General features: G+C 45.6%; 1 protein-coding gene across 1 annotated transcript in view; it reads left to right on the forward strand.

The window, feature by feature from the left end:
* GUCA1B (guanylate cyclase activator 1B) overlaps positions 1–14,345 on the forward strand; it is an 88,572-nt gene extending 74,227 nt beyond the window's left edge. The window contains exons 2-4 of the mRNA XM_069633293.1: positions 655–804; positions 4,314–4,428; positions 10,685–14,345. Of these exons, the coding sequence (XP_069489394.1) occupies positions 655–804; positions 4,314–4,428; positions 10,685–10,812 (393 nt within the window). The 3' untranslated portion in view covers positions 10,813–14,345. The remainder of the gene's footprint in view (positions 1–654; positions 805–4,313; positions 4,429–10,684) is intronic.
* The last annotated feature ends 12,857 nt before the right edge of the window (positions 14,346–27,202 follow it).

Below are 27,202 nucleotides of genomic sequence, written 5' to 3' on the forward strand. Positions count from 1 at the left end.
CTCTCCTTCTCTCTCACTCTCTCTCACCACCACCCACTTTCCTCCTCCACACTCTCCTCACCACCACCCTCCCTCTCCTCTCTCTCGCTCTCTCTGTCTCCTCATCATCACTCCCCTCTCCTCTCTCTCTTCTCACCACCCTATCACCTTCTCTCTCCTCAACACCACCCTCCCACTCCCTTGTACACTCTTCTCACCACCACCCCGCTCACCCCCTCTCTCTCCTCACCAATACCCTCTCTCCTCTCTCTCACTCTCTCCAAACCACCCTCCCATCCCTCGCTCTCTCTCTCACATCCCTCGCCTCACCACCCTCTATCTCTCTCGCCTCCCTCTTTCTCTCGCTCTCTTGCCTCACCACGCTCTCTATCCCCCTCCCCTGCTCTCTCTCTCTCTCTCTCTCTCTCTCTGTCCTTCTCTCACTCGCCTCATCATCCTCTCCTCTCTCTCGCTCATTCTCTCTCTCTCTCTCTCTCTCTCTCTCTCTCTCCTTCTATCTCCTCTCTCTATCTCTTTCTATCTCTCTCCCTCTCTCTGTCTCACCCTCTCGCCTCACCACTCTCTCCCCCTCTCTCCCCCCCTCCCTCTCGCTCTCTCTCTCTCTGTCTCTCTTCCCTCTCTACCCCCCCTCTCTCTTTGTTCTTAATTTCCCAGGATAACACAATTGACTTCCTGGAATACGTGGCCGCACTGAACCTCGTTTTGAGAGGAAAACTTGAGCATAAGTTAAAATGGACCTTCAAAGTGTATGACAGAGACGGGAATGGCTGCATTGACAAAGCCGAACTGCTGGAAATTGTTGAGGTTGGTGCATGTATCCTTAAACATATCAGTAAGAGCGTTTCCTTGCATGACGCGCACTGTGAGGCGTCCCCTTGGTGATTGGCAGAAGGCAATAGCTGGGCGGGGCCTGCAACCTTTGGCTGTCCAGATGTCTTGGATCACCGCCCCAATCAGCCATAGCTGATGTAGTCAACTGGAAGGCATCATGGAAGTTGTAGTCCAAAATATCTGGGGAGCCACAAACCCCAGACCCTGGATATAAGGGGGAAATTTGGAACACAGGAACAAGATAATAATGTGAACATGAGAAGCCAAAGATCTTTGGAGCAGTAAATGTTTCTAAGGCTGGGGGCCTGCAGGGGAGTCGCTAGGTCTGTAAAAGACCCGGGGTTATGCTGATGTCGGAACAGTTGGGACTGGGAGCTAGCTAGTCTTTTGGCTGTAGCTCCTGAGATTCTATCCAGGGCTACAACCAAAAGATCAGGGGCTATAGCCCCCTTACCCTCCCCTAGCAACGCCCCTGCCTGTGAGAATATGGGGGCATACTACAAACGGTTCCATGTGTTAATAGCGCCGCAAAAACATCTCTTTCAGAGTTTAGAAGTTAGTCAGAAAACTGAGTGATTCTTCAGTAGTAAAAAAGCTATTAACTTCTGCAAAAAAGTCATTGCGTTCACTGCATCACACTATTTAAATTTCCAGCAACAATTCTGGTGGATATTAATGGCTTCGGGGAAAGGGATGAGCTGAATACTTAAATAACATTTAATGAGGAATTGCTCGATCCAAGTCCTTTCTGTCCTTCTGAGCAATGAGGCCAAACCTACCCTCTGCTTAAAATAATATATGGCAAATATATTGCTGGTAACCATAGGCGCAACCAAATTGCTGATGATCCAAACATTCGTAATTCAATCAGCGTTCATTACTAAAAAAGTCCCTAATTGTATCCGGTGGAGCTTCTGAGTCAGTTGTTTGCACATTGTAATTATGGAATTAATGGTTCTATGTTTAGTGACATGATGTAACGCTCTCTAAAGATAGGGCATGGCGCCTCCCTATGCAAGTGCTGGCACTGGGAAGAATTGTGGGTCTTCCGGACCTTTTGTCCATGCGGAACACTTTGGACTGAAACTGTTAGATTTCTATGAAGGTAACAGCATATAATTGCGGATGATAACTGATTTGCGGTATGTTGATCAACGATGACAGGCAAAAGAGCCAAGTTCCCGAAGTTATTAGTTAAACTGATCCTTATTCGTTGAGTGTTATCAACCCACAATTAACTCGTACACATAGAAGGGGGACACGAGCTAGAAAAGTCGTGCCCATTTTGTTAGTTTTTAGACGAGACAGCACAACCATATACTGATAAATCATTGGAGTGAACATCCTAAGTAATAAATAGGTATAGAGCACAGACTATATAGGGCTGATTCACGAGGAGGCTAGTATGAGTAACCCTGAATTATTCCCAAATTACCAACAGTAAGTCAGAGGCAAATCAGAGTTACTCATTTGTGAATCGAATAGGTATCTTTATGGGTAACTCGGCAACGGCTTGGTGAGTCGAATATACCTCTCCCGGATAGCTCAGAGTGACTTATAGTAGCGTCTTTGTGAATTGGATAACCTTCACGAAGGGTAACCCAAAATTTACTCATACAAACTCTCAGTGAATCAGACATACTTCGCCAGGAGTAACTCAGAGCTACCCACAGTAACGTCTTTGTGAATCGAATAGCCCTTTCCAATAGTAACTCAGAGTTGCTGCTAGTAACCTCTTGGTAAATTGAATATATCTGTCGAGGTGTAGCGCAGAGTTGAATCAAATGGCACTTTCCAAGGGTAACTCAGAGTTACTCATAGTAACTCCACTGTGAATTGCTTTGTTTTTCAAAATACCCTCTCCATAGTAACGCCTTTGTGGATTTTCCCTATTGGGGTTCGTAAGAAGAGCATAATGTTTTACAAAAGTACAGCAGGAAACAAAACTTCTGGATAGATCCTAAGAAGGGGCTTGAAGTAAGAAGAAGGCTTTTCATCAATAGGTTGACTGCATTTACCATAATCGGGGGCCACAGTCCCCTACATATTAAAGTATTTTGGGCATGCTGCCTAAACTGAAACAATCTAATGTGTGCTCGCTGAGCCCTCCTATCCGCAACGTGATCAGGGGTGGTGGATCAGGATGGGCCGACCAACCATACATGCCCTCTTAGGTCCCAGGCATTGAACCATATTTGCACCCGGCGAAGGGCACTCAGCCAATCCGGTGGCTGGAACAGCGGCCGAGAATACACAAACCCCGCCCGCTCTCCCAGCCACCCGAGGCCCAGCCCTGGGTGGCATTTTTAAAATGTTTCTTTTTGTTTTCTAACATGGGGAGGCAACAGGGAGGCTCTGTAATTTCACCAACCATTTCTTTTTGGTGAAACCAGGTCCTGTAATAGAAAAGGCAAGAAATCAGGTGTTCTATTGTAAGACCTCCCCTATAAAGCTGGTGTGATGAACTCACCTGATTCTCCATGATCATTTATTGGGGTAGTGAGCTGTTGGGGACCGAGGCAGCGCTGAGGATGATTGGAGAGGATCTCACTCTAGTCTTGTCCCCCACTTACAGAAAATGCAGAGAAAGGGGCCACTCCAGCAAACTAGATTTCCCAGCGGCTCACCATCTGGTAAGAGGCAGGGTGCTGACCTCGCAGGTAAACACACTACAAGCCACCGGCGGATATGGTAGCTTGGTTGCAAGAACAACCCTGTTCAGCTTCACATCCGGGGACTCCATTACCCAGAATACACCACAAGGGAGTGGACTGGCTCTCTGACTGGGATATAGAAATAAGCAGTGTGCTGCTCACCGGATAGGTATTTTAGCATCCAAACTCCAGTCACCACAAACCTCATAGTTCCAGCAACTGGAGCGGCTTCAGAGCCGGCAGTGCGGGCACTGAGTGGGACATGTCATGGACAGGGACCGGGTGAGTTTGGAAGGGTGGAGGAGAAAATATCGGTGGGTTAGGAGTGCTGTGTCATAGAGCCTTCTTCTAAGGATTCTACCAGGAGGGCAAGATGCATACTTCACTCTGCCTCCAGAGCCGGCTAAGGCGCCGACCGCTCGAGTGCCTTTGAAAGATCAGATGAAGAAGATTGAAGCTGTGGGGTACGAAAGCATGCAGACATCTGCTATGAATTCTTTGGAGAAGCTCAGGACATTTTAGATTGCACCGGTTTATGTGCAACCAACGAGTCTATGACCACCAAATTGATACAAATTCGTTTTAATGACCTTGTAAATGTGTTGTATCTTCGATCATTATTTTGGTTTCAGACGTAGTGATCCACCCTATGCATCTTCTCTGCCCATGTAAGTGCCTTCCCTAATCCACCAATCCCAACGAGTCTCAAACTTTACCCTCAATCGCCCGTGCAGTTGCTGCTTGTGCCTCTACCTTTCTTAATTTTGCTCCTTTGTTCTTTAATGTGTATACCAAATTCCTATTCACAATTGATTCTCATCATTTCAGTCCATTTATAATTTGAAGAAAATCTGCCATCAAGAAAGGGACGATCGGACCCCGTTGCTCACCCCAGAGGAGGTGGTAGACCGGATCTTCCAGCTGGTTGATGAGAACGGAGATGGTAAGGCTTCTACAAGTTGGAACTCTTTGGACAATCACCACTTAACACATGATGACACAACTACAGTAAAGTTTGGTAAAATCATGGAGGTGCTTTGTAGGAAGAATAGCTACACACTTGTACTAATTAATTTGGGAATATTAATTCTGGAAGAGATTCCCAATATATCGCTTGCAAGGTTCCGCCTAGGCTCAACTTCTCATTTTGTGGAAAAAAATGTCCCTGAAATCCAACCTTTTTTTTAGTCTCTACCATCTTCTAATGTTCGTGGTAACTGTTACCCTAAAGAGGAAATTCTCTTATTTCCTAATACTCCCTGTATTATGTCACCCCTCAGTCTCCTTTTTCGAAGTTTAAACATATTAAGCTCTTTTCTTCTTCATTCAAATGCTGAACCGTCATATTTTGGAGGACATTCTCTGAATGTCCTAATTTCTTTTGAGTATCCATCCATAAACCGAACGCAGTATTTAAGGGTTGTGTGGACTTATCAAAAAACACAAGCAATTTCTTCTCTATTAACCTTTATTTAAAACATATTACTGCTTTTTATGTTTTGTTACTACCTGTTAGCGCCTGTGTAATTCTACTGTGTTATTCAGTGTACATCTAACAATGCTAGTCCTTAGAACCCTACTGATTCATATGATAGGTTATTTATAACGCACTTAATACCCAGAGGTTTCTAAGCACTGACCCGGGAATTGAACCTGTGTTGCTCCGTGTTGTCTTGCTTCCAAGGCGAGTACGTTGCCCCTGAGCTAGCGTCCCAAGATTGCTTTGTATTTGCAATTTCGATTAAAACGTCCTAATGAAATGCCTCCACGACTTTAGTGTTTCTCTGGACCTGTGTGTAGTGTCACTCCATCTGCTAGCTTCCCTGTGTCCTATCAGATCATCAGCTCATTTTCGGACTTTACATAAACAATTTATAAGATCATATCAGCACTGGTTGCTGTAATTTTGGCTCCCACAGATAGATCGCAGGCAATTTTATTTATTTGAAAAAGCACTAGTTACTGCATTCCCTCCTAGATCAATTAAAGGTTTAAGTTAAATTTAAATGTATGATTTATACATGAAAAGTGGAATGAAAGAGGCCTCCTACTAACAACAATGAAATTGGGGTTCAAGAGTTCGCTGTGTTTAGATGTGATTTTTTTGGGCTTCTTTTGGGAATTCATGTCAAGAACACAACTCAGAACTCAGAGGAAAGTATGACCCAGTTCCCATCCACTCAGAAGAGAGCCCGGGTATCATCCATTTGCGTGAAAAAGATTCAAATAAAAACCTTGGAGCAACAGATGGTGATGTCGATCACCACACCGCTGAAGACCTTTGTGGATCCCTCGTGCCACGATGTAGAATTTGTACATGGCTTTGATCAGAAGGCAACAAGTTGAACCAAGGAAGCAGAAGGAGATGTGACTATCAAGCGATCAATAACCAACTAAAGACTCGTAGTGGGCAAACAGGTTTATTCTACAGCAGAAATCGCCAAAGACCTCAAATGAACTGGGAAAAGGAATGCGTGGTTGCCAAAAGCAAATTGAAAAAGGGCAATTCTAGCTTTCTTGAACACCCTCTAGTCCATTCTCAATTCTCTTGTGCTCTGCCTCCTGGCGATCAAACAATAGTCACTCGCAGTGATTGCAGTTTTAACTGTGGCATTTTTTCACTGCTGCCCGGGGGGAGTGCATTACCATGAGGCCAGGGAGGTGAGGCCACTACTGGACAGTTCCCCTGATGGTGGTACTCACCGGAAGGATCTCATGGGGGGAGAGTGCCCCTCTAGGGACAAAGACAACCATCTAGGGAGAACGTGGTACAACCCTCCTCAACCTCCACCCACTTCCTTTACCTCACCTCAGTCCATGAGGCCCACCTTCTCATCCCTCACTTCCATACCACAGACATCCATCTGTCTCTGCAAAACCCAAGATTTAACTTCCACCAGGACAAGGAAGAGTAGGGACTGCGCAAGAGAAACATCCTTGGCTCATACTGGAACAAAGAGGAACACAGTCTGCCCAGAATTAATACAATGGGCACTTAATGGAATGATGAGGATGTATGGAGCCCTACCGACTATTCCTAGAACCTCTAGCGAGGATTCTAGTAGTTTCATTGGAGAAGCACACATAGAAATAGAGGAACCACAACATAAGGGAGATAAGTCCTCCCTGGAGGGGCCACAAGATTCGAAGCTGGTGAGTGAGGACAAGCCACGAGAACCGGTGTCAAGACACTTATCTGCCAGCAGCAGCAGCCCTGACAAGTCCGCCGTGGAGGACTGATGAAGCGGGAGGAAGAACGGGCCTTCTGCTGACTGAGGGAGCTGGAATGCGCCATCAGCTGGAGAAGCGCAGCCTGAGAAGGAGAAGACGCTGCAGAGTGACCACAGCCGCTGGAGAAACAGCTCGAAGCACGAGATGGAACGCCGAGAAGCCCACCAGAAATCCCAGGGAAGTACCCTGCAGGTATCTGAGTTCCTGGAATGGTTAGTGGGATAACTGAAGGGCTGAAGAGTGATGAAAGATGGGTCATGAGGCTTGCACCCAATGGCAAATAACCTTCTGGGCCATCCTCTTCTTGGCATTTCCTGGCAGGGTAGTGAACCAGGTCTACCAAAGTAGGGAGAAGAGGAAAGCCAGGTTTGGGACCCGCAGACAAGAACAAAGAAAGCTTTAAACTATCTTCTTCATGGCAGTACCTTGCAGGGTAGTGAACCACGTCTGCCAGAAAAGCAAAGAATAAGGGAATGGAGTCATTCCCCCTGGTGTTGTGAACTGCGAAACTGAGAATAAGAAAGGCAAGGGGAAGGGAGTCGTTCCTTCAGGTAAAAATCTCACCTAACAACTGGAACTGTGATCCACTGCAGAGAAGAAGGGAGCAATTATTTTGGACCAAGAAGATCCACTACCTCTTTAGTTTATTTATAATTGTGAGGCACAGAAGTAAGCTTTTGAAACAGGATGGTAGACTTTTGATTTACACGGAAATCTTGACCGAAAACTTAGTATTTCAGTTGAGGCAGGGAAAGCTCTCTTAGAATTTGGGAAAGTTAGGTTTTCTCTTTATTTTCATTACTAATAAAGGTTTATGCCAACAACCATGCCACCCTTGTGTCAGTCCCCTCTTTGTGCACCCTTACAATCCACTTTTTATGATTGCCTTGGGTCGTTTGACTGTCATCTCTGTAGTCAGGATGTTTTGTTCACTTTTTCGATGTTTCTCCCACATGACAGACTCATGGTGCCCGAGATTGCTGCAAGTCATGCAGAGCTTGAGTTTAGGTTCCTAAAGATCTCACTGGGTTCAGGGAGCCTTAGGCGTGTACCCGGGAATACTGGCAATTGTGTCTGCAGCAGTCTTTGCCAACACACGATGAACAGGTGAACCTTTTGTCGGACCTCTTTGTACCACTTCTAAATCTCTAGGCCTAGTTCTGTTTCATTTGCGTCACCTCTCTTGTCCACTTCCTTGATGCCCCCAATGATGGGGCCCTTATCACTGCCCCTTCTCTGTCCCTGGGTGAGTTTAACATTTTAGCTCACTGGGTTCTCTTCTTCTCTCTTCCTCTCTTAGCACCGTTCTTTCTTGAGAACTCTGTTTTTTTATCTCTACTCCACTCTCTAGACCCCTCTGGGTCTCTCTGCTCTGTGATGCCTCATATGTTCTTCTTTCCCCCTCCCTGTGTTCTCTATCTCTTCTCCCCTCCTGACCTCTCCTAGCATCTTCCTTCTCTCTCCTTTCCCTTCCGCGTCAGTCCCTCAGTCTTTGCTCTCTCTTCTTTTCTATAGATCTCTGCCACTTTCTTCTACTCCCCTTTCTCAGCTCAAGGTCTCTTCTAGCTCCTTTATTATCTTCCCTCCTCTTTCAGAACTTTCCATTTTATTCCGTGTCATCCTGTTCTCTCTTGCCTCTTGTTCTCCCCCGCTTCTGACGTTCCCTCCTCTTTGCTCTGCTCATAAACACTCTGCTCTTTTCAATGCCCACCAACAGGCTTCCACAGCAAGTTCCGTTTACGCTTCCATGGCTGCCCTCTTCTAGGTCTTTGAAGGACAAGTTCCATTCACCTGTGGCTTGCAGCCTGCACCAGACAGAGTTTGGGTACTACAAGTCAAACACTATTACCAGCAGGGCTCTGCAGAGCAAACTCTTAAGAGGGTATCCCCGAATTGACTACCTACAATGTTTCAACAACAGCTGCCGGCCCTTATTATCTCTATGATACTCCACTGGTCGAAGTCGAGAATCTCCAGCTCCACAGATGGACTTCCTAGGAGCCCGCCAGTCACAACAGGAAAGTAACTTCCGGTCCATTTGTCATTACTGAATGTTGACCAGCCCATAGTCCCTTATTGTCTCACAGATCCTGTTACCAAAGGTTTCTGGTGCATGAGGCAGATCATCAGTATTACTTGCAAATGATGTGAAAACCCACCCCGACATGCTTCAGACATCCATGATGGAAATTGACACTCTGATTCTTGAAGGCTTTGCTAGTCCATAGGGTTTGGAGCAAAGATTTTAACATCGCTTTAAGGGTTGGGTTAGGGTGACAGAACCTTAGCTATGGGGCTCTGTTATAAAAACGGTAGGACTGTTTCTTGTTAAGGAGCTAATTGATTTTAGGAAACATAATTATAGGAAAGGGGTGACCCATGGGGTTGTTCTGAATTTGTATTCCCCCAAAAGTTATTCCTTGGTTCCTTGATCAATGGAAGGTTTCCCTGAATTCAGCCCTGAATTCCCTGGTCATGGTTGCGTTCCTCTTTCCACCCCAGACACTGCTCTCTTAGGTTTTAGGGTTCTTTATGCTTTGATGACCATGTATCATTTCCCAGGGTTATGATGGGATCAGGAGCCTGAGGAATCCACCGTTTCCCTCGTTCGGGCCCTATATCAAGTAGCCGGAGGTAGCATCAGACCTCTCTTGGTTCCTCCAGCACCATAAGTCAGCCAAAGTATGTTGCTTCATCACAGGGAACACCGCCATCTTCACTGACTCACTTGAGATCACCAAGGATACATATGAATACTGATGGGTCGTATATAGAGGATCCAAAATCTCTATCGATTCCGCAGCGATATGAACCTCAGCTGTGACTTCATAAACCAGGATGATGGGTGCTAGCAAAAGGATGAAAATCGAACGTTTTGGAGGTCCCAGTAATGTCAACATCTATTTCAGCCTAGATGGCACCACCGCGTAGATACAAATATCAAAATGAGATCACGTGCAAAGATGGTAATATTGGACCCCAGGGATCGGGCGGTGGGTGCAGGGTACAGAACAACATCCAACGAGCCTACCCAACAGCCGGTCCTCTTTCATAGGACGAACGGTGTTAACATTCTTCAAACCCTAAGAGGCTGAATTTGGTTTGTGATTGACATGTTTCTTATTTCACATGAATTCATTTAGGGTATGTTTTCCTAGGTTTATTTCCACTCATAAATGACCACTGGGTGATCTTTCCGAATATCAAGAGATCTGGAGGAACATCTCCTTTTTTTGTACTATTCTTTAGCATTTGAAGAAAGCTGTTGTCCTTGATATACTCAGATTCCATTTGTCATTACTGAATGTTGACCAGCCCATGGTCCCTTATTGTCTCACAGATCCTGTTACCAAAGGTTTCTGGTGCATAAGGCAGATCATTAGTATTAGTTGCAGATGATGTGAAAACCCACCCCGACATGCTTCAGACCTCCATGATGGAAATTGACACTCTGATTCTTGAAGGCTTTGCCAGTCCATAGGGTTCGGAGCAGACAAATATTTTAACATGGCTTTAAGGGTTGGGTTAGGGTGATAGAACCTTAGCTATGGAGCTGTGTTATATAAACGATAGGACTGTTTCTTGTTAAGGAGCCAATTGATTTCAGGAAGCATAATTATAGGAAAGGGGCGACCATGGGATTGTCTTCTATTTGAGTATATTTGTTTTCTAGTCAATATGTGACTAGTTGAAGTCAATATCCAGATGCAATGTCAAAACAAACATTTCCTTGATAACATAATCTAGATAAAAATGCCCCATGTCTTATCCTTGACACAAAAATGTAATTTGCTTGTGCAATCATCAAGACACAAACATTTTCCATATGATAATTTAGATTCACATTTTTTTCTACAATAATCTCGAAATGCACTTTGTTTCTCTATACTATAATTTAATTTACAAAATGTGTGATTGGATGTCCTCTGTAATGTGTAACATTTATTTTCAATTTTTTGCACTTACAGGACAGCTATCCCTGGATGAGTTCATCGACGGAGCTCGAAAAGACAAGTGGGTAATGAAGATGCTGCAGATGGACGTCAACCCTGGAGGATGGATCAACGAGCAGAGGCGAAAGAGCGCGTTGTTTTAATCACTGTACGCGCAGACGTTTGGAATTGGGTACACTTGGTAATCGTTGCTTCTCCGGCTGAAGATTTTCAGGGACCGTACACGCTTGTGCATCCTCTTTGAGACGACAGACTATGACGCAGCAGGATTGATGTCGTCTACATGGTTTTGGAGAACTAAGGGTTAACCCCTCACTGCGGGCCCAAGTAGAGGCATTCTGGTGCAGGTTGCTGGTGCAACCAGGGGCAAGAAATGCTGACACACCAGCTCCATTCACTACATGAGCTAGACAGGAAGGAGCTCAGAATTTCAGAAGGGCACCCTGGAAGTCAACAAACCGATTTTATCTAAATATGTACAGTTGATAAATTTCAGAATCAAAACGAAACAGGAAACAAAGGCCTGCACTTGGTCACAGAGCTCTGTGGCTATGTGAGACAGTAACCTAGAGCTTTGCCGCTTCAACTACAGTTGAATGCTTTGTTGTTTTTTTTATAAGGACAGAATAATGTGATTGTGTCGTGGATCAGTCCTTATTCACGGAAGCGTAAATGCTCACACTGATTTCTGGTTGTACACTGTTCTACACTAAGCTTAAATCTTAACACCTTTTTAATATGCCAAGGCTCAGCCGCAGGGGTTTTTATTGTTGGAATAGAACAGTTCTGGTTGCAGTTTGCAAAGACACAACCCCCTGACTGCCTGTGTCCCTTTGATATATTTCACCATTACTGCTTGCATATGTGGGCTTCCAGTACCTCCTATTTCAGCCTTCAGATCTGCTTTCTTCCGCATAGTAGCCGAACTCTAATGCTGTATTTTCCTAGTAAGTATGTCTTAATGGCAGCCCCTATCTATGAATGTGTACATTGAAGGACAGATGTTTCACTTGTAGGGTCTTGGGTTTCCCACACCTCAGATGTTGCTTTCTCCACCGACTTTCCTATAAACACATACAATATTGATAGACTGGCTTAAGGTTTTTGTGCTTAGTATCTCCTTTGTAGACATTATACAAGTTTATGGTGGTGAAGTCACAGCAGACAGGTCATGCAGCCAACTCCTACAACAGCTGCTGAATATTGTTAGTAGGATTGGGAAAATGTTTTTGGCATTTTTATTTTCATGGAAGGTAGATAGGGAATTGTTTTTTAAAAAATGTACAGTATTTTCTGGTGAATTTACTCTGAGTTGTGAACCGCATCAAAGTGGTTTATTTTTGTAGCGATTCAGGATTACATTGGAATTGGATTGTCATTTAAAACAAACATTTCTTTTCATTTTGGGGGATTTTTTTATTTGCTACTTTTCTTGGAAAGTGTGATTATTTTGCAGACATTTTATTTTTGTTGCAAGCTCACAATTCAAGTCAAAAAGGCAGTGATTAGTAATTCTGCATAAAAGCACATTTTGGACAACTAGCTTTGCTTCCGGAGTAATAGGTGGCCTGTGCTTTAGTTTTTTGTTGCTATAAAGTATTCCTTCCCGCAATCACAAGGCTGAGTTTAACATACCTCTTCTGTCACGCTCTATGTCGAGGTGTGCTGCAATGAATTTAGTCTTAAATGTTTTGCTCGTTTTTAATGCAACCCTTCAGACACAAATAGTTCTCAGCTTTTTTGCTTTCTTGAAAGTTGTTTAGATGTCAATTGCAGAAATAATTTAGCTAGCACCATGTGAGGAATTCGACCATCCGCACAGTGGGTGCGAGCTCGCCTGTTTTTTAAAATTGTTTAAAAAGAAATTGAATGATGGTAGATGAACGTCCAGAAAATGTGTGGGGCTAATCTGCACACATTTTCCTATGCTCACCACACAACATAAACATAGAACCGTGTACTCTGGGTGGACCCAACCTAAAGGCGCCATCTGCCCTGTCCTATTTAGTTGGGATATGACAGCCAAAAGTACATCGAGGCATCTCAGAAGGGGGAAGGCAAAACCTTCCCCTTGCCATGGCCAGCCTACTTAGCTAACAAAGGCTCCCTGGATCAGCCCTGTCCTTTGTTAGCTCTGCTGGTGGTAGCTTTGCATACTAATCAGAGTTAATTCAAACAGGCTCGCAGGGGCCTGTTTGCAGGACTAACAAAAGAGACAGGAAACCCCAACAAACTTTGATATGCACTGTGTCAACCTGAAGCCAACCCCTGCCCCTCATTATCAAAGACAGTGACCTGTCATGTCTGGGACAGCTGTTTACAGTAATAGTAGTCATCCCCGCAAGGGGACCCCATTCAGAAGGTACGAGTATGTGGTTTAGCGGCGACCGAAAGTCTGGTCTCGCCACAGGTTCAAGGGAGACCTGCCACTTTAATCAGGAACCACAGAGAGCTCAATTAACCAGAGAGAACCTTTCATCCACAGCAGACAGGAAGATGGGTGGGACTTAGTATTACACGATTTCACCCCTTTACCTTTTCGGTTGCAAAGCACTCTGGTTATGACCTCATGCATAAAGGAGATTGTTGGTGGGGACCCAGGATTGGTTCATTAAGGTAGGTTTAGCCTACACCAATCACTGTGGCCCATTTGGCTTTAAAAGGGGGTTGAGCCCCTCTTTTGGGCAGGTCATCTGAAGACTTCACACAGAGTAACAAGAAGGTCTCAGCATTGGACCCTGGCTGAAGTTACAGGCTGTCTTATATCTTCCACCAGTGAAGGAAGACCAGCGTTTCCAAGACAGAAGCAATATCCCTCCTCTAAACATCTCCCAGGGAACAGAGTGAGATACTGAATCCAGAAGACCCTGCAGCAGCTCCAGCACCGGTACCCAGCCAGCACATAGCGTGCCCTGCTTGGCTCTGCAGCATGCTCCCTAGGTGGGAAGTGCGAGAGAGTCTCTGAACCAAGACACGGGCAAGGCAGTTGCTTGCAACACTCCCCTCAGCTTTGGGCCATCTGCCTTAAAGGACGACACAAGTGTAGTGAAGAAGCTAGGAGCAGCACAATGACAAGCATCCACCGACCATAAAGGAAATTGTTGGGCCAGTCGAGTCTCTGGAGCTGCAACCGACTGCACCGCTGACTGTTGTTATGCCGCAAGGGCTAACGCCGCCAGAGACGGCTCAACCAGTGCGTCAGACCCGCCAACCAGCACTGATACAACAATGATTCCTGAACCTGAGCCGCCGTGTAGGTCAGCCTGCAGCCGTCCGTCAAGCCTCGCTCGCCGAACTGCTTGCAGCTTGATACCTGCAGCTGTCTCCCATCTTGAACTCTATTGCAGAAGCTGCAAGGCGCCCTGAAACTGACTCCCTGTCGAGCACCAGGAACTTCTCCAAACACAAGGTACATTGTGGTTCTGTCCTGCTGGTCCTTTTCCGAAGGCGGCATGTGACATTTTATGGCCCATTGCTCCCTTTGTGTTGAAACCAAGTATCCTTGAACTATTGAGATTAATTATTTTACAGACTACCCTCCTGTCAGTATCCACAGTGCATCCCTTTTACTTCTTTGAAACTGTCTGTCCTCTGCATTCCTTTTCAGGTTGGGTTGCATTTTGTAGTGTGCTAAAACTGTCTGTTGGATAATAATAAAGTAGATATTTGTATACAACCTTGACTGGACAGTCCCTTTTATCATTGGTTAATCATTGTATTTTTGCTGTGTTGCAATTAACCAACGATCCACAACCTTGCAGAGAAAAGCCTGCTGTTCCGTCCACGTTACCAAAATTGAACAAGGAGGTTTTTAATTTGCTTGTGTTTCCAATTTGTTCGGATCCCTTCTGGTGTACTAGTGGTGCGGCGCTGATTGGGGGTTTAGAAACTAATTTTCGTCCCTGGACCATTGGTGCCCCGGAAGTTGATTTGTCACATTGCCGGCAGACGGTCAGGCCTATTTGTATTTATTTATTTATCAATTTATATTGCGCACCCGGTACCCAAAGGCTTAAGGGCGCAGACATAAAACAGTTGAACATAACATGTAATTCTTCAGCAGTATGGGGGCGACCTTTAGCTAGTTAGAGCCTTGCGCACAGCTTAGTCACCCAATGATAAAAGTACTGTTGCAGGCAACGTTTAGACACTGCTGGGTATTAATAATAGTCTTGGATCTTGACATGGTGACTGTAAAAGGCATGACCAAGGATGTCCTGTGTGTCCTATGTCAAGAGAGAGGGCTTCACCACAGCACTAAGGTTAATAGACCTGAGGAGCTGACCAGCCTCCAAGCTTGGTTAGAAGCAAGAGAAGTTGGGAAGAAGACCCCAGGGGACTGGCTAGGCCCTGTATACCCAAATGAAGAAGACCTTCCAGCAGGGTTATTGGAAGAAAACGAGAAAGACATCATGACTAGTGTTTCTCGCCAACCATACCACCGGGGGGCAATCATGGTTTCTCATTGTTCTAGCGTGTCAGTGAGGTCAGAGTCTATTGCGGCATCCCGCAGGTCCCAGGCCTCTGCACAGTCTCTAAGTAGCCTAGTAATAGTTGCAGCTGTTAACGAGGTAGCAGCTAGAAAGCTCCTGCTTGAGGAGAGGAGACTAGTGCTAAAGGAACAGAAACAGCGGGACACGGTCACCATAGATCTGCGCAAGCTCGTACTCGAAGAGAAGATGGAGCTCAACAGATCCACCTCTAGCAAAGCAGTAGTAGTGGCTCAAACCAGAGGGCCCGGGATAAGCCCCGGAGGCACCCCCCAAAGACCTAGTGCAGGCTTACAAAGTGGGTAAGGATATTTTTGACTGGTTTGAAGTGCTCAAGCTGGCTTTTCAGCTACAGGAGGTGGACGAGGCACTGTGGGGTGCAGCCCTGATGAGTCGCTTACCGATGCACTGATGCAATTCTTGAGTTAACCCCTTAGGAAAGACCCGTTTATGAAAGCATGAAGGTGGCCCTCCTGAGGAAGCTCTGTAAAACACCTGAACAGTATCTGAAGAGCTTCAGAGAGCTCTGAAAGAAAAGTAGGCAGGAATTTGAAGCATTCACACACTTGTCGTTGAAATATCTGAGTGGTTGGGTGGCTGGTAACAAAGTTGCCCCATTTAAAGGGATGTACAATTTGATTGCGTGTGAGGATGTATTGAAGAATTGTGAGGTTGACCTAGACCTGCGTCTTGTGGACAAGACTATCACAGACCTTAGGGAGCTTGCAAAGGCTGCCGACAGTTCTGTGATTACTCGAGCCCAGAACAAGGCTCAGACCCAAACCAGAAGAGAAATCTTCGAACAAAAAAGTAAACAATGATAGGAAGGACAAATGTCCAAACCAATCCTCTTCGAAGTCCGGTCCTCAAAAGAACAAAGGGAAACCCCAAAACTTTAGTTCAGTATGGACACTGAAAAGAAGAGCGCAGGCACCCCTAACACTGGGACACCTGCCTTCTCACCACCCAAAGGTTGTTTTGTGTGTAAGAAGCTGGGCCATAGGCAAGGGGATCCTGCTTGCAAGGGCTTAACCAAGCAAGCCATCATGAATGTTGGACTCAAGGAAGAGGCCTTCATTAGTGTGGGCCTCCTAGAGGAGGACTTCCCACTAGGCCAAGGAGTGGCCTAATAAGGATTAGTTACACTGAGTGGAAACGGTAAAATGTCTCCAGAAGAAATCCCAGTTCCCAATAATACTCAACTCTATCTAGAACATGTGAATATCAATGGACACAGAACTCCTGCGGTCCGAGACACTGCCGCTAGTCTCACTGATGTCATTGAGCTGGCAGTGGGTACAGCAAGGCCAGTATATTGATGGGCCTGATTGTAGCATCAGTGGGTTCGACAGAAAGAGTAAGTGCCACTTGGCAATAGTGGGGTTCAGCTGGTGAGGTGAAACGACCCAGCACCATATAGCAGTGAAAGACTCCATCCCTGTCCTGTATATGTTGGGTAATGATCTTCCTGATATCGAGATAGTCGCAGCAGCTAGGAGATCAAGGGCCGAAGAGGCTGCCAGATTGAAGACTCTCAGAGCCTTAGGGCCTGGAGTGCTTCCAGAGGGCTTGGTGGAAGGACCGGCGTGTCCGGTATGCCCTAGTCCAGTTCCACAGACTGCTGTGTCACCTACTCCTGTGGGAGAGGTGCCAGTAGCCACTGAGGACCCTACTTTGGTAGCAGCGGACTCAGTGACTTAAGAGTTGCCTGGCGCACCACAGACAGGAACCTGAGGTCGAGGACCAGGTGAGTCAAGATCTGAAGGGTCTGCCCACGCTGGATGAGTTTGCATAAACTGAGGGCGCTGAGCAGACTGACTTTTTCAAAGCCCAGAAAGAGTGTCCCACTCTGGCGGGCCTGTGGATGCAGGCGCAGGAGCAGGCTAAGGCTGAGGCCCCTGGCCTGTTCATCATGTACTGGGAGGATGGACTCCTATACAATGAACCAAAAGACTCTGAGGGCGAAGGCACCAGAAGGTTGGTGATTTTCCAGTGCCACAGAAAGTTTCTTTTGGATTTGGCTCACCAAATTCCTTTAGCGGGTCACTTGGGAGGGACTAAGACATCAGACTGGTTGTTTGCGCACTTTTACTGGCCGCAGTGAGGCGTAAATGGTAAGGAATTTGTCTGGTCCTACTCGACTTGTCAAGCTTCTGGCAAGTCAGGTGGTGCCACAAAGGCCCCCTTAATTCCCTACCTATGGTTGGGTGGCCTTTCGAGAGAGTATGCATGGACATTGTGGGCCCTTCGTGTCTTCAAACCAGCTCAGGGAACAAATACATCTTGGTGGTGATAGACTACGCCACAAGGTACCCTGAGGCTGTCCCACTGAGGAGCATCAAAGCCCCTGTTGTTGCGAAGGCTCCGATTTGGATATTCTCCCGCGTTGGATTCCCCAAGGAAGTCATTTCTGACATGGGATCAAACTTCATATCAGCGTATATGAAGGCTATGTGCGAAGAGTGTGAAGTCACCTACCGGTTCTCCACATCCTTCCATCCACAAACAAATGGGGTTGTTGAGCGGTTCGGCAAGACCCTGAAAGGCATGATAGGTGGCTTGTAAGAGCACCTGAGGAGAAAATGGGATATTCTACTGCTATGCCTTCTTTTCACCTACAGGGGGGTGCCACAGAACAGAGTAGGGTTTAGCCCCTTTGAGCTTCTGTTTGGACACTGTGTATGAGGTCCCCTCAGTCTAGCGAGAGAGAGATGGGAAGGCAACCCCTCATCTCCTGCATGAGATGTGGTGGACTATGTACTTGTCCTTCAGTCTAGAATGACAAAGTACATGGAACAGTCAAGGAAAAACCTAAAGGCCAGTCAGGAGCTGATGAAGCACTGGCACGACCAGAAAGCCACAGTGACAGTCTATTCTACAGGCCAGTGGGTGTGGATGATGGAGCATGTCAAACCCAGTGCCCTACAGGACAAGTGGACTGGGCCGTTCTGTGTGCTGGAAAAGGCCAGTGAGGTGAATTATCTCATTGACTTGAAAGGACCTAAACAGATGTGCAGGGTCTTTCACGTCAACCGGCTAAAATCCCATTATAGCCGGGATGACTTGGTCATGGCATTAGTGACTGATGGAGAGACTGAGGCGGAGACCGATCCCCTCCCAGACCTCCTGCACAGTGAAGCCACATATGGGTCAGTTGAAGATTTCAACCTTGCGACGGACCTTTCAGAACAGCAGCCGACAGACTGTTGCCATTTACTGAGACAGTTTGCCATTCTGTTTTCGCTGACTCCAAGTTGCAGAGATTGGTGCACCCATGATGTGGATACTGGAGACAGTATGCCGGTAAAGAGTAGGATTCACTGGATGTCCGATAAGGTCAGGGACGCCATCAAGGAGTACGTTTCCAAGATGTTTTCCCTAGGAGTGATAGAGCCATCCAACAGCCCCAGGGCTAGCCCAGTGGTACTGGTCCCTAAAACGAACAGTAGTGGGAAGACTGAAGTTCGCTTTTCGTGGACTATAGGGGGGCTCAATTCTGTCATGAAAGCAGATGCTCATCCCATTCCTCGCGCATATGAGCTCATTAACAAGCTCGGCACTGCCAAGTACATGAGTACCTTTGACCTCACTGCAGGTCAGCTTGACAGATGGAGCGAGAGAGAGGTCAGCATTCTCAACCTCAGAAGGACATTATCAGTTCACTGTGATGCCCTTTGGATTGATGAATGCTGCTGCCACTTTTCAGCAGATGGTTAACCAGGTTTTGTCTGGTCTGGAACACTTCAGTGTTGTCTATTTAGATGACATTGCTGTGTTCAGTCACACCTGGGAGGATCACTTATCCCACCTGAAACAAGTGCTTCAGGCGCTGCAGAATGCATGTCTGACTATCTAGGTCACGAAGTGCCAGATAGTGTAGGGTACCCTGACTTACCTAGGCCACCTAGTCGGTGGAGGTAAGAAACAACCTTTCGAAGAGAAGGTACAGGTTGTGAAGCAATGGGACATCCCCATCACACAGACGCAGGTGAAAGCCTTTCTAGGTCACACTGGGTACTACCTGCTGTTCATCAAGGGATATGGGACCATTGCCATGCCCCTGAATTATGTAACTTCCAAGAAGATGCAGAAGGTAACTAGGACCCCCACCTTTCAAACCTCCTTTCAGGATTTAAAGGATGGATTGTGCTGGGCCCCAGTTCCGAAAGTGCCACACTATGGTCAGGAGTTCATTATCCAGAAAGACGCTTGTGATTTTGGGATTGGAGCAGTGTTAGCGCAGTTGAACTCTTAAGGGGTAGAGCAACCTGTCGCCTACATTAGCAGGCGATTGATAAAAAGGGAAATGAACTGGGCTGTCATTGAAAAAGAGGCATACATGGTCGTGTAGGCAGTGAAGAAGCTGAAACCCTACATCTTTGGGTCGCACTTTGCAAACCATACAGACCATCGGCCTCTTCGATGGGTAACACCCATGCAAGGGGAGAACCCTAAGCTTCTGCATTGGGCCATATCCCTACAGGGATTAGATATGGTCATCCAGCACAAGCCAGGCTCCCAGCATGGAAATGCAGATGGCCTCAGTCGGTACTTTCAACTTGTTGATGAAACAAAGCCTCAGTAGGGTGGTCGTTCACATGTTGAGGCTGGGGGCATGTGACGATTTCCACCATCCGTACGTGGTGTGCGCTCGCATGGATTTTAAAATTAAAAAAAAAAGAAATTGAATGATGGTAGATGACCTTCACACATTGATATCATTACAGGCCTCAGTACTTGTGGCACAGTAGTGGTAAAGCAGGCAGAACTTCAGAATAACTGCTGTGTTACCACTCTGCATGAATATGGGGTTTGCCACCCAAAAATAACCAAAGAAAAGCTGCTTGGACCATGGAGGAAATGGGCCTGATATACAAAAGCGTTTTTCAGTAGGAAATCGCATTGAAAAAAGCTGTAAATCAGACCCAATGGGCCTCATTACACGGAAGGCGGTGAACCATGGCGCTATTAGCGCCATGGTTCATGCCGGTAAAATACCGGCACCGCCTTGGTGGAAAGGGGAATTACCGCCCCATTCCAAGGTTGGCGGGCGGAAATTCCCCCTTCCACCATTGCCCTTCCCCCATTCCCATTTTTGCCCCATAGGGCTCTATGGGAATGGGGAAGGCGCTAATTACGGTACCGCAAATTGCGGTACCGTAATTAGCTCCACTGGTCCCTTTGCGGGTTGGTTATTAACGCCTGCAAAAAGCAGGCGTTAAATTCCCCAACCCGCAAAGGGACCTCGTAGTAAGGCGGTAAGGATTTACTGGTACCGGTAAAATACCGGTACCGGTAAACCCTTACCGCCTACCGTGTAATGAGGCCCAAAATCTCCATGAACAGAGGTGGTAACAGAATAGACAGATTTCACACATGTGGCAATTCGGCCTGCCCCAGTGGAGTCAGGTAATAACCACACCCATACATGCGGCATTAAATCCCCATTAATAATACATGCAGCGACTGTATTGGACTTACAAGTTTGCTGGTATCCCTCCAGAACTACCGGCAGGATACCGGCAAACTGCCCTTACCGTTTCCGCTGCTTGAAAGTGCTGTAAATCCCAATTCAATGGAGTCCCAGAACACTCCATGGAGGGGATTGCTGAAATGACTGGCACCGGTAATACCGGTGCCGGTAATTACGGCATTTATTTGCCAGTGGAGACCTGATTTACCTCCAGCTCTTGGTTGCTGGCTGAATAGCTATAAAGGGTGTCATAAGCAAAATTGTTCTCAGAAAATTTCAACTTGAAATACCTGGCATATTAAACAATTCAACAGTGGCAAATAAACCAGTAAAATCATGAAAATGATTGTTTTGGATCTACAGCTGCATGCATCTCACTGGTGTTTCGTAGCAATGGCTAGTTTCTGTCTGTATGATCAAAAAGGTTATAGAAAGCATCAGGTCCTCCTACGGTCCCAGACACAACCCGTAACTCAGAGGTCTGAAACCTGTGGCTCTCCAGATGGTTTGGACTACAACTCCCATGCTCCCTCACCATTGACTATGTTGGCTAGGCCTAATGGGGAGTAATAATCCAAAAATGGCAGACTTTGTGAATTCTGGCAGAGAAGGCTCTAAGGGTAAGAGACGTCCCTGTTGACAGAGGGTTGCATATTACGGCTTGTTGACGGAGTGATGTGGGGTGTGCAACTCCACGCATACCCACAATGCTTCTGGGATGCGACAGTTGAATATCCTATGAAATCTGTGGGATTTTCAGATAGTATGGATTTATAAGTGACATAAATATAAACAGAAGAAAGACTTTGTAGGTGCCACAATGAATGAAACTAACCTTAGACTTCTGAAGTTCTCAAAACGTCTTTATTACATAAATACGTCTACCACAACTCCATGTGTTTTTACACAAGAGCTGTGCGTGTATGTGTGTGTGTTCGCAAACATGCACATTTCATTCAATTGTGTGCATGTATTTCCTTTCATCCTTGCTTCTTATATACACAAGTACTCCTATGATAGTTAGCAACCCCATCGGTTTTACACAATAGCCAATCAGTAGCGTCAATTCGAATTTCTATGGAAATGCTGGTTTTCCAAGCATCTCAAATGCCCACCACCATGTTTCTCTTCCCTTTTTCCATTCATCAAAATAACAACATTATTCAGTGATTACAGACAGTGCAACAGGATCTATCATTTATAAAAAAAACAACCAGATCATTTTAGCTGTCCTTGCATCGGGATTGACTAAGTATACCTTTAGGTAAATTATTAGTTAAGTTCATGATTTGAAGGACCGGTTTAAATTGCCTATCACAAGCCTTCTGTGTCCTATTCACTGGGATGAAATGTGGGTATCTATAGAAAGCTTACTTGCATGAAGTACTGTGCGCCGTGTGCAGGGACACCTGCATATTTTTATTCAGTCTTTGAGCTGCTGGTTCTCACCCTATTACAGAAACCTTGCATCAGCACAAGTGCAATTAGTGCTACAACAAATATACCCCTGGTGAAAAGCATTATCTCAATGCATTTTTGTATCAGGGCAAACATTGCTCTGCTCAAAAATGCTTTGAAGGAATCGGTTGTGTGCATTGGGGAAATGTTTACTCCTGCACCGGTGTAACATTTAGATAATACCATGCAAAATCTCTACCAGATTATCACTGAATGGCTTTGAATGGCTCATGTTGGGGGATTTCAAGCCTAGAAGAGAATACATACATTCCTCCCCAGTAAATTCAATTAACCAACCCCACATATTAGAGACCTTCAGCCGTTTTTGTTTCAAACCATTTCACACTATTTGTTCCCCTGAGGTGATGTAGTGTCCGACAATTCGCTGTATCAACTTCCTTTTTTCAATTCTTAATTTGTCCTGACTTTATTGCTAGAGGGAGGAACAATACAAGGGACAAGGACTTCACATTTTGAACATCTATCATGCAAAAGGTGACGCTACTCTTCCATGACTTAAGTAAGCCCATGTATTAAATCCACAATCATTTTTGGAATAACCGCAGCTTCCTCTGTTTCGATATCAACGTCTATCGTTTCTTAACATCGCTTCAAAGGCATAACAGTGGGTATTTACTTTTTTAAGTTAAAACATATTCCATTATTCTTTTATGGTTGGTCAAACAATTTAGATGATCGATCTGTAATAAGGACACATAAATAGATTTATGAGATATAAATCAAGTTAGTGAAAGCTGTTAAACGAGTAACAAGTTCAATGAATATGTTTTCAGCAACTTGGCATATAATCAAAGAATAGGTGGGTACTTATTAAAAAATAACACTACTGCTACAATGATTGAAAATTCGTTTGACTATTTTACTTTTATACCGATTATTTTACTTTTTGTGAGAGTGCCAACTAGTCTATAAATTCATTCGAGCCATTTAATTGGACTTTGGATGAAAGGTCCATCTGTGAAGTTTCTCCGTCACATTACCTAGCCTCCCTTGTTATCTTTTGCTAGATAATCCTGTTAAAATCCTTCTCAGCATGGCCCCTCTCAAGAAAATGCACGTCCAAGGTGTTATAAAGTTGAAACGCCAACTCCCCTCTGGTTCAAGTTTCCTTTATTGAAGATCAATGAAGAACGACTGCAGCACCTCCTCTCATTCCCATGGCAGACTCCAACTGGCACCACATCAGTTCTTGCACATCATGTCTAACCTCGAACCATAACAGTTCTAGATGGAACTCCTCTGTGCAATTCTAAGAGGGAACACAGGTGGATAGAATAAATATGAATAACGATATAAAACAAGGGTTGGTTTGTTTGTGATTAAGATGCTGGTCTTAGCCTCAATTGTTCTTCTCATGACCGCTCTGATTGGCGATGCCTACATATACCAATATAACAAGGGCATATCATAAGGGGGGCACAGCAACGTGTGGGCACCGCTTAGCGTGACGTTGCAGATGTTAATCTTTCTTTTCCCCTCTTTCAATAATTCAAGTTTGTTGAGATGAGGGCACGTACTGCACAGTTACCAAATGGTGAAGTATTCACAATATTGTGGGAACTCCCTCTTGTCAATGTATTGTATGATGTTACTGCTTTTTTAAATCTGGCATTTTCTTTTATCTTGAAGTACTGATTGCTGATGGTAGTTTAACAAACCAATATTATTTCTTCATCTGGTCTAATCTGTCACCCCCCACAAGAATCTTTTCCTGGTTATTTCTTTCTTGCAATCCTTTCCCGCTTTGCCTGCTTTACTTGCTTGGATAGCCCCCTCCCCTTGTGTTCAGAGTTTAGGGTTCCCCTTGTTGCTCATAGTCTGGCCTATTTGAGTAGGTGCAATACAGCCACAGATGTTGCCTTTACAGTAAATTAGCCTGCAATGGTTCCGATTAAAAGTTGTCCTTCATTAGGAGGGTCAATCTTCTTGCTGGCGTATGCACCCTTGCTGGTGGTGACCAGATGTGCATTTTGTTGATTATTCTACTGGTAAAGAGATAGAGATGCTTGTTTCTGTCCAAAGGATGAAATTGTCATCTATAAAATGCTACCTATCTAAATGTACTCTCAGAAAGGATTTAAGTTGGATAGTTAATTTGCGCGTCTCTTTGAATAGCTCCGCATATACACGAGATCAATTACAACTAGGGGCCACCGTATCCCCAAAGGCATGCCACTTATTGGGTGGCATATTGTAAATTTTACTGTAACCGTCCATAATTATCAGAACCATTTTAATGTACCATATGATAAGATGGTTTGGTATTTGCCTAAGTAATTCTTGATATGTAATTTTACACTAAGCACAAAAGGGTATTTCCTGGGACTACAAGTGCACAAGGAGCCTACCTCCATCCATACAAATTAAGGACGCTTTCACTGCGTAAAACATCTTGCTTTCCACCCGGTTGAAAGTGGTGTATGCAAATATGAGCGGAAGTCATAGGGCCTCATTCCGAGTTCGGAGGTAACAACGCCGCTATTTGCGGCATGGCTGCCTCCGAACTCGTCCAAACTCCGGCTTGGTGAATGGAGTAATTACCGGTCCATTCCGAGGTTGGAGGGACCGGTAATTCCCCATTCACCAGGGCCATTCCCCATTCCCATTTGAGCCCCCATAGGGCTCAATGGGAAGGGGGAAGGCGGCAATAATGGTACTTTAAATTACGGTACCGTTATTGACCCCAGTGTCCCTTTGCAGGTCCCGTCCTTAACGCCTGCTAAAAGCAGGCGTTAAGGAAGAACCCACAAAGAGAACTCGTAGTAGGGCGGTAAGGGTTTAACGGCACCGGTCTCATTACCGGTGACCGTTAACCCTTACCGCCCTACTCGGAATGAGGCCCATAGTTGGAAAAAAAGGCCTTCTTTTAGTTTGGGATGGCTTTTGAAGAAGAAGTTATGGGTCTCTCTTGGCCAGTAGAACCGATCTCCCTAAATGAGGCAATATGGTATAGTCATACCGGCATTATCAAAAACCTTTTTCAGCAAATCCAAAATACTGAAAAAACACAGGATTTAAAAATATAAAACATTTATGGGGGTAGGGTAAGGGAGTAAAATGGGTGAGGAGGGGGTTGGGGTGGGGTTATGGACAGAGGGAAACAGGGAGGAGGGGCTTGGGGTGGGGTTATGGACAGAGGGAAACAGGGATCTTGTGGGCAGGGGGACCCCCCAAATAATAAAGAAATTCAGCATTTTCTCAGTATTTAAGATTCGTTAAAAATGTTTTCGATAAAACATTTTTTGAAAAAATTGCATAGATCCATACCGGAGGAAAGGTTAGCAGACAACACAATGATTGCTTGATATGATACAGTGAGCAGTAAGCCATTGTAGTTAAGAGGTAGGGTGGTACAACACAGAGAGACCAAAAGAGAATGGAAAAGAGGATGCTCCAGAAAAGAGATAATTTGATATAGCTAAATAGAGAGACAGAAAAAGAGAGAAAGAAGGAATGAGAAAGAGATGCAAAAGAGACACAGAGAGAAAAGACAAAGGGGAAACAACAGAGAAAAAGGAAATGCTTCAAGCTTCCGGGTCTGATTCAAAAATCTTTGCACTGGTGCAAATCAGAAGATGCCATAACAGCTCAGATGTGCACCCGCCACCACCTACATCTCATCCACAAAGTAAATACCTTGCACAAACATGGAGCAACCTGGCTCACTGTTGGGATGCTCCTGTGCAAATGAGATTCACAAGGGCATTACTGAGATGGCCCGGGCAGCTCTAGTTTTCATCTAGATCAGGAGTCGGCAACCTTTTGTTCTCCAGGTGTTTTGGGTGGCAGCCGCCAGCATAGTCAATGGGGAGATATCTTGGGAGTTGTAGTCCAGACTGTCTTGTGGGCCACAGTGTGCAGAACTCTGCTCTGCTCATAGGCTTTGTGAATCAAACATGAGGTTCCAGCAGCAAATATGAAATGCTCACGGGCATCAGGTGGTTTCCTCCAGTGTAATCTTTGTGAATCAGGCCCACTGTGTGGGATTTGCACGTGTTCATGCTCTGCTTTGCTCCTAGCACGTGTCCATGTTCATGTTGACTTTCACCCTTATGATGAGTAAAGATTCTGTTTGATCTAAAATCTTCAATTCTCACCCCTGCTGATTCCAGGAGCCTTGGGATGTCTCTCTGATGAGCCCCTGACCACACAAAACAAAGGTTTCCTTTTCAACCATAGGTTGAGTTCTTAACACATGTTTTCTTTGCGTGTTATACACGGGGCTGGTTTTGGTGACACCAGTGCTTTAAGTGGCCTGCAAACTCGAGCCAGGGATCACAGGGGGCGTGGCCTGACAAGGGGTCAGCGCTGCAATTAAATGCAAGGAACAATTTTGCAAAATGGACGGCCAGGCCGTGGCCTAACTGCTAGCATTCATGTCAGGTAAATGTTGCCTTGGCTTTTTATTGCGGCGCCGACCACCTGCCAGGCTCATATTTCACTAGAGAGGCAGGGCTCATCACCCTCTCATCTGGAGTGCGAGGGTGGTGATCCCTGCATCTCTAGTGAAAGCAGTGTCTGGCAGGGGGTCGGCGACACAAGGAAAAGACGAGGCTTTTTTGTAAAGGCTGAAGCACTTGTGCGAGAGCTTCAGGCTTTGCAAACAAAGCCTCTCCTTTTGATTGTGTCGCCGACCCCCTGCAAGCCACCCCTTTCATTAGAGATGCAGGGATCATCACCCCTCCATCTCTAATAAAAGAGGTGCTTGGCAGCGGAGTCGGCAACATAATCAAAAGGAGAGGCTTTTTTTTTTCTTAAGCCTGAAACTCTCGCTTACACGTGAGCGTCAGGCTTTAGAAAAAATCCTTGACATCTAGCAGCCTGGTGGGCTGGGGTTAGCCAGGGACTTTATTGAGCCATGGCAGGGCCTTGTCTCAGACACAATTTACTGAGCCTTCCGGGCCTCGCCCCTGGCTAGCTCCAGCCGACATAAAGCCCTGGGTGACACCCACAAGCACAGTAGAAGAATTGTAGTCTGTCAAACCGAGGCTGTGTGTCCCAGGATGCGAGTGCAAACTCGCAGCTCTCAACCTTTTGTGTCCCCGGGGTGGTTGAAAACAGCTGGCTTGGCTTTTGCTCGGTGAGACCCCA

This window comes from Ambystoma mexicanum, chromosome 13, assembly GCF_040938575.1.
Source record: "Ambystoma mexicanum isolate Mex_15411 chromosome 13, UKY_AmexF1_1, whole genome shotgun sequence".
Taxonomy (NCBI): domain Eukaryota; kingdom Metazoa; phylum Chordata; class Amphibia; order Caudata; family Ambystomatidae; genus Ambystoma; species Ambystoma mexicanum.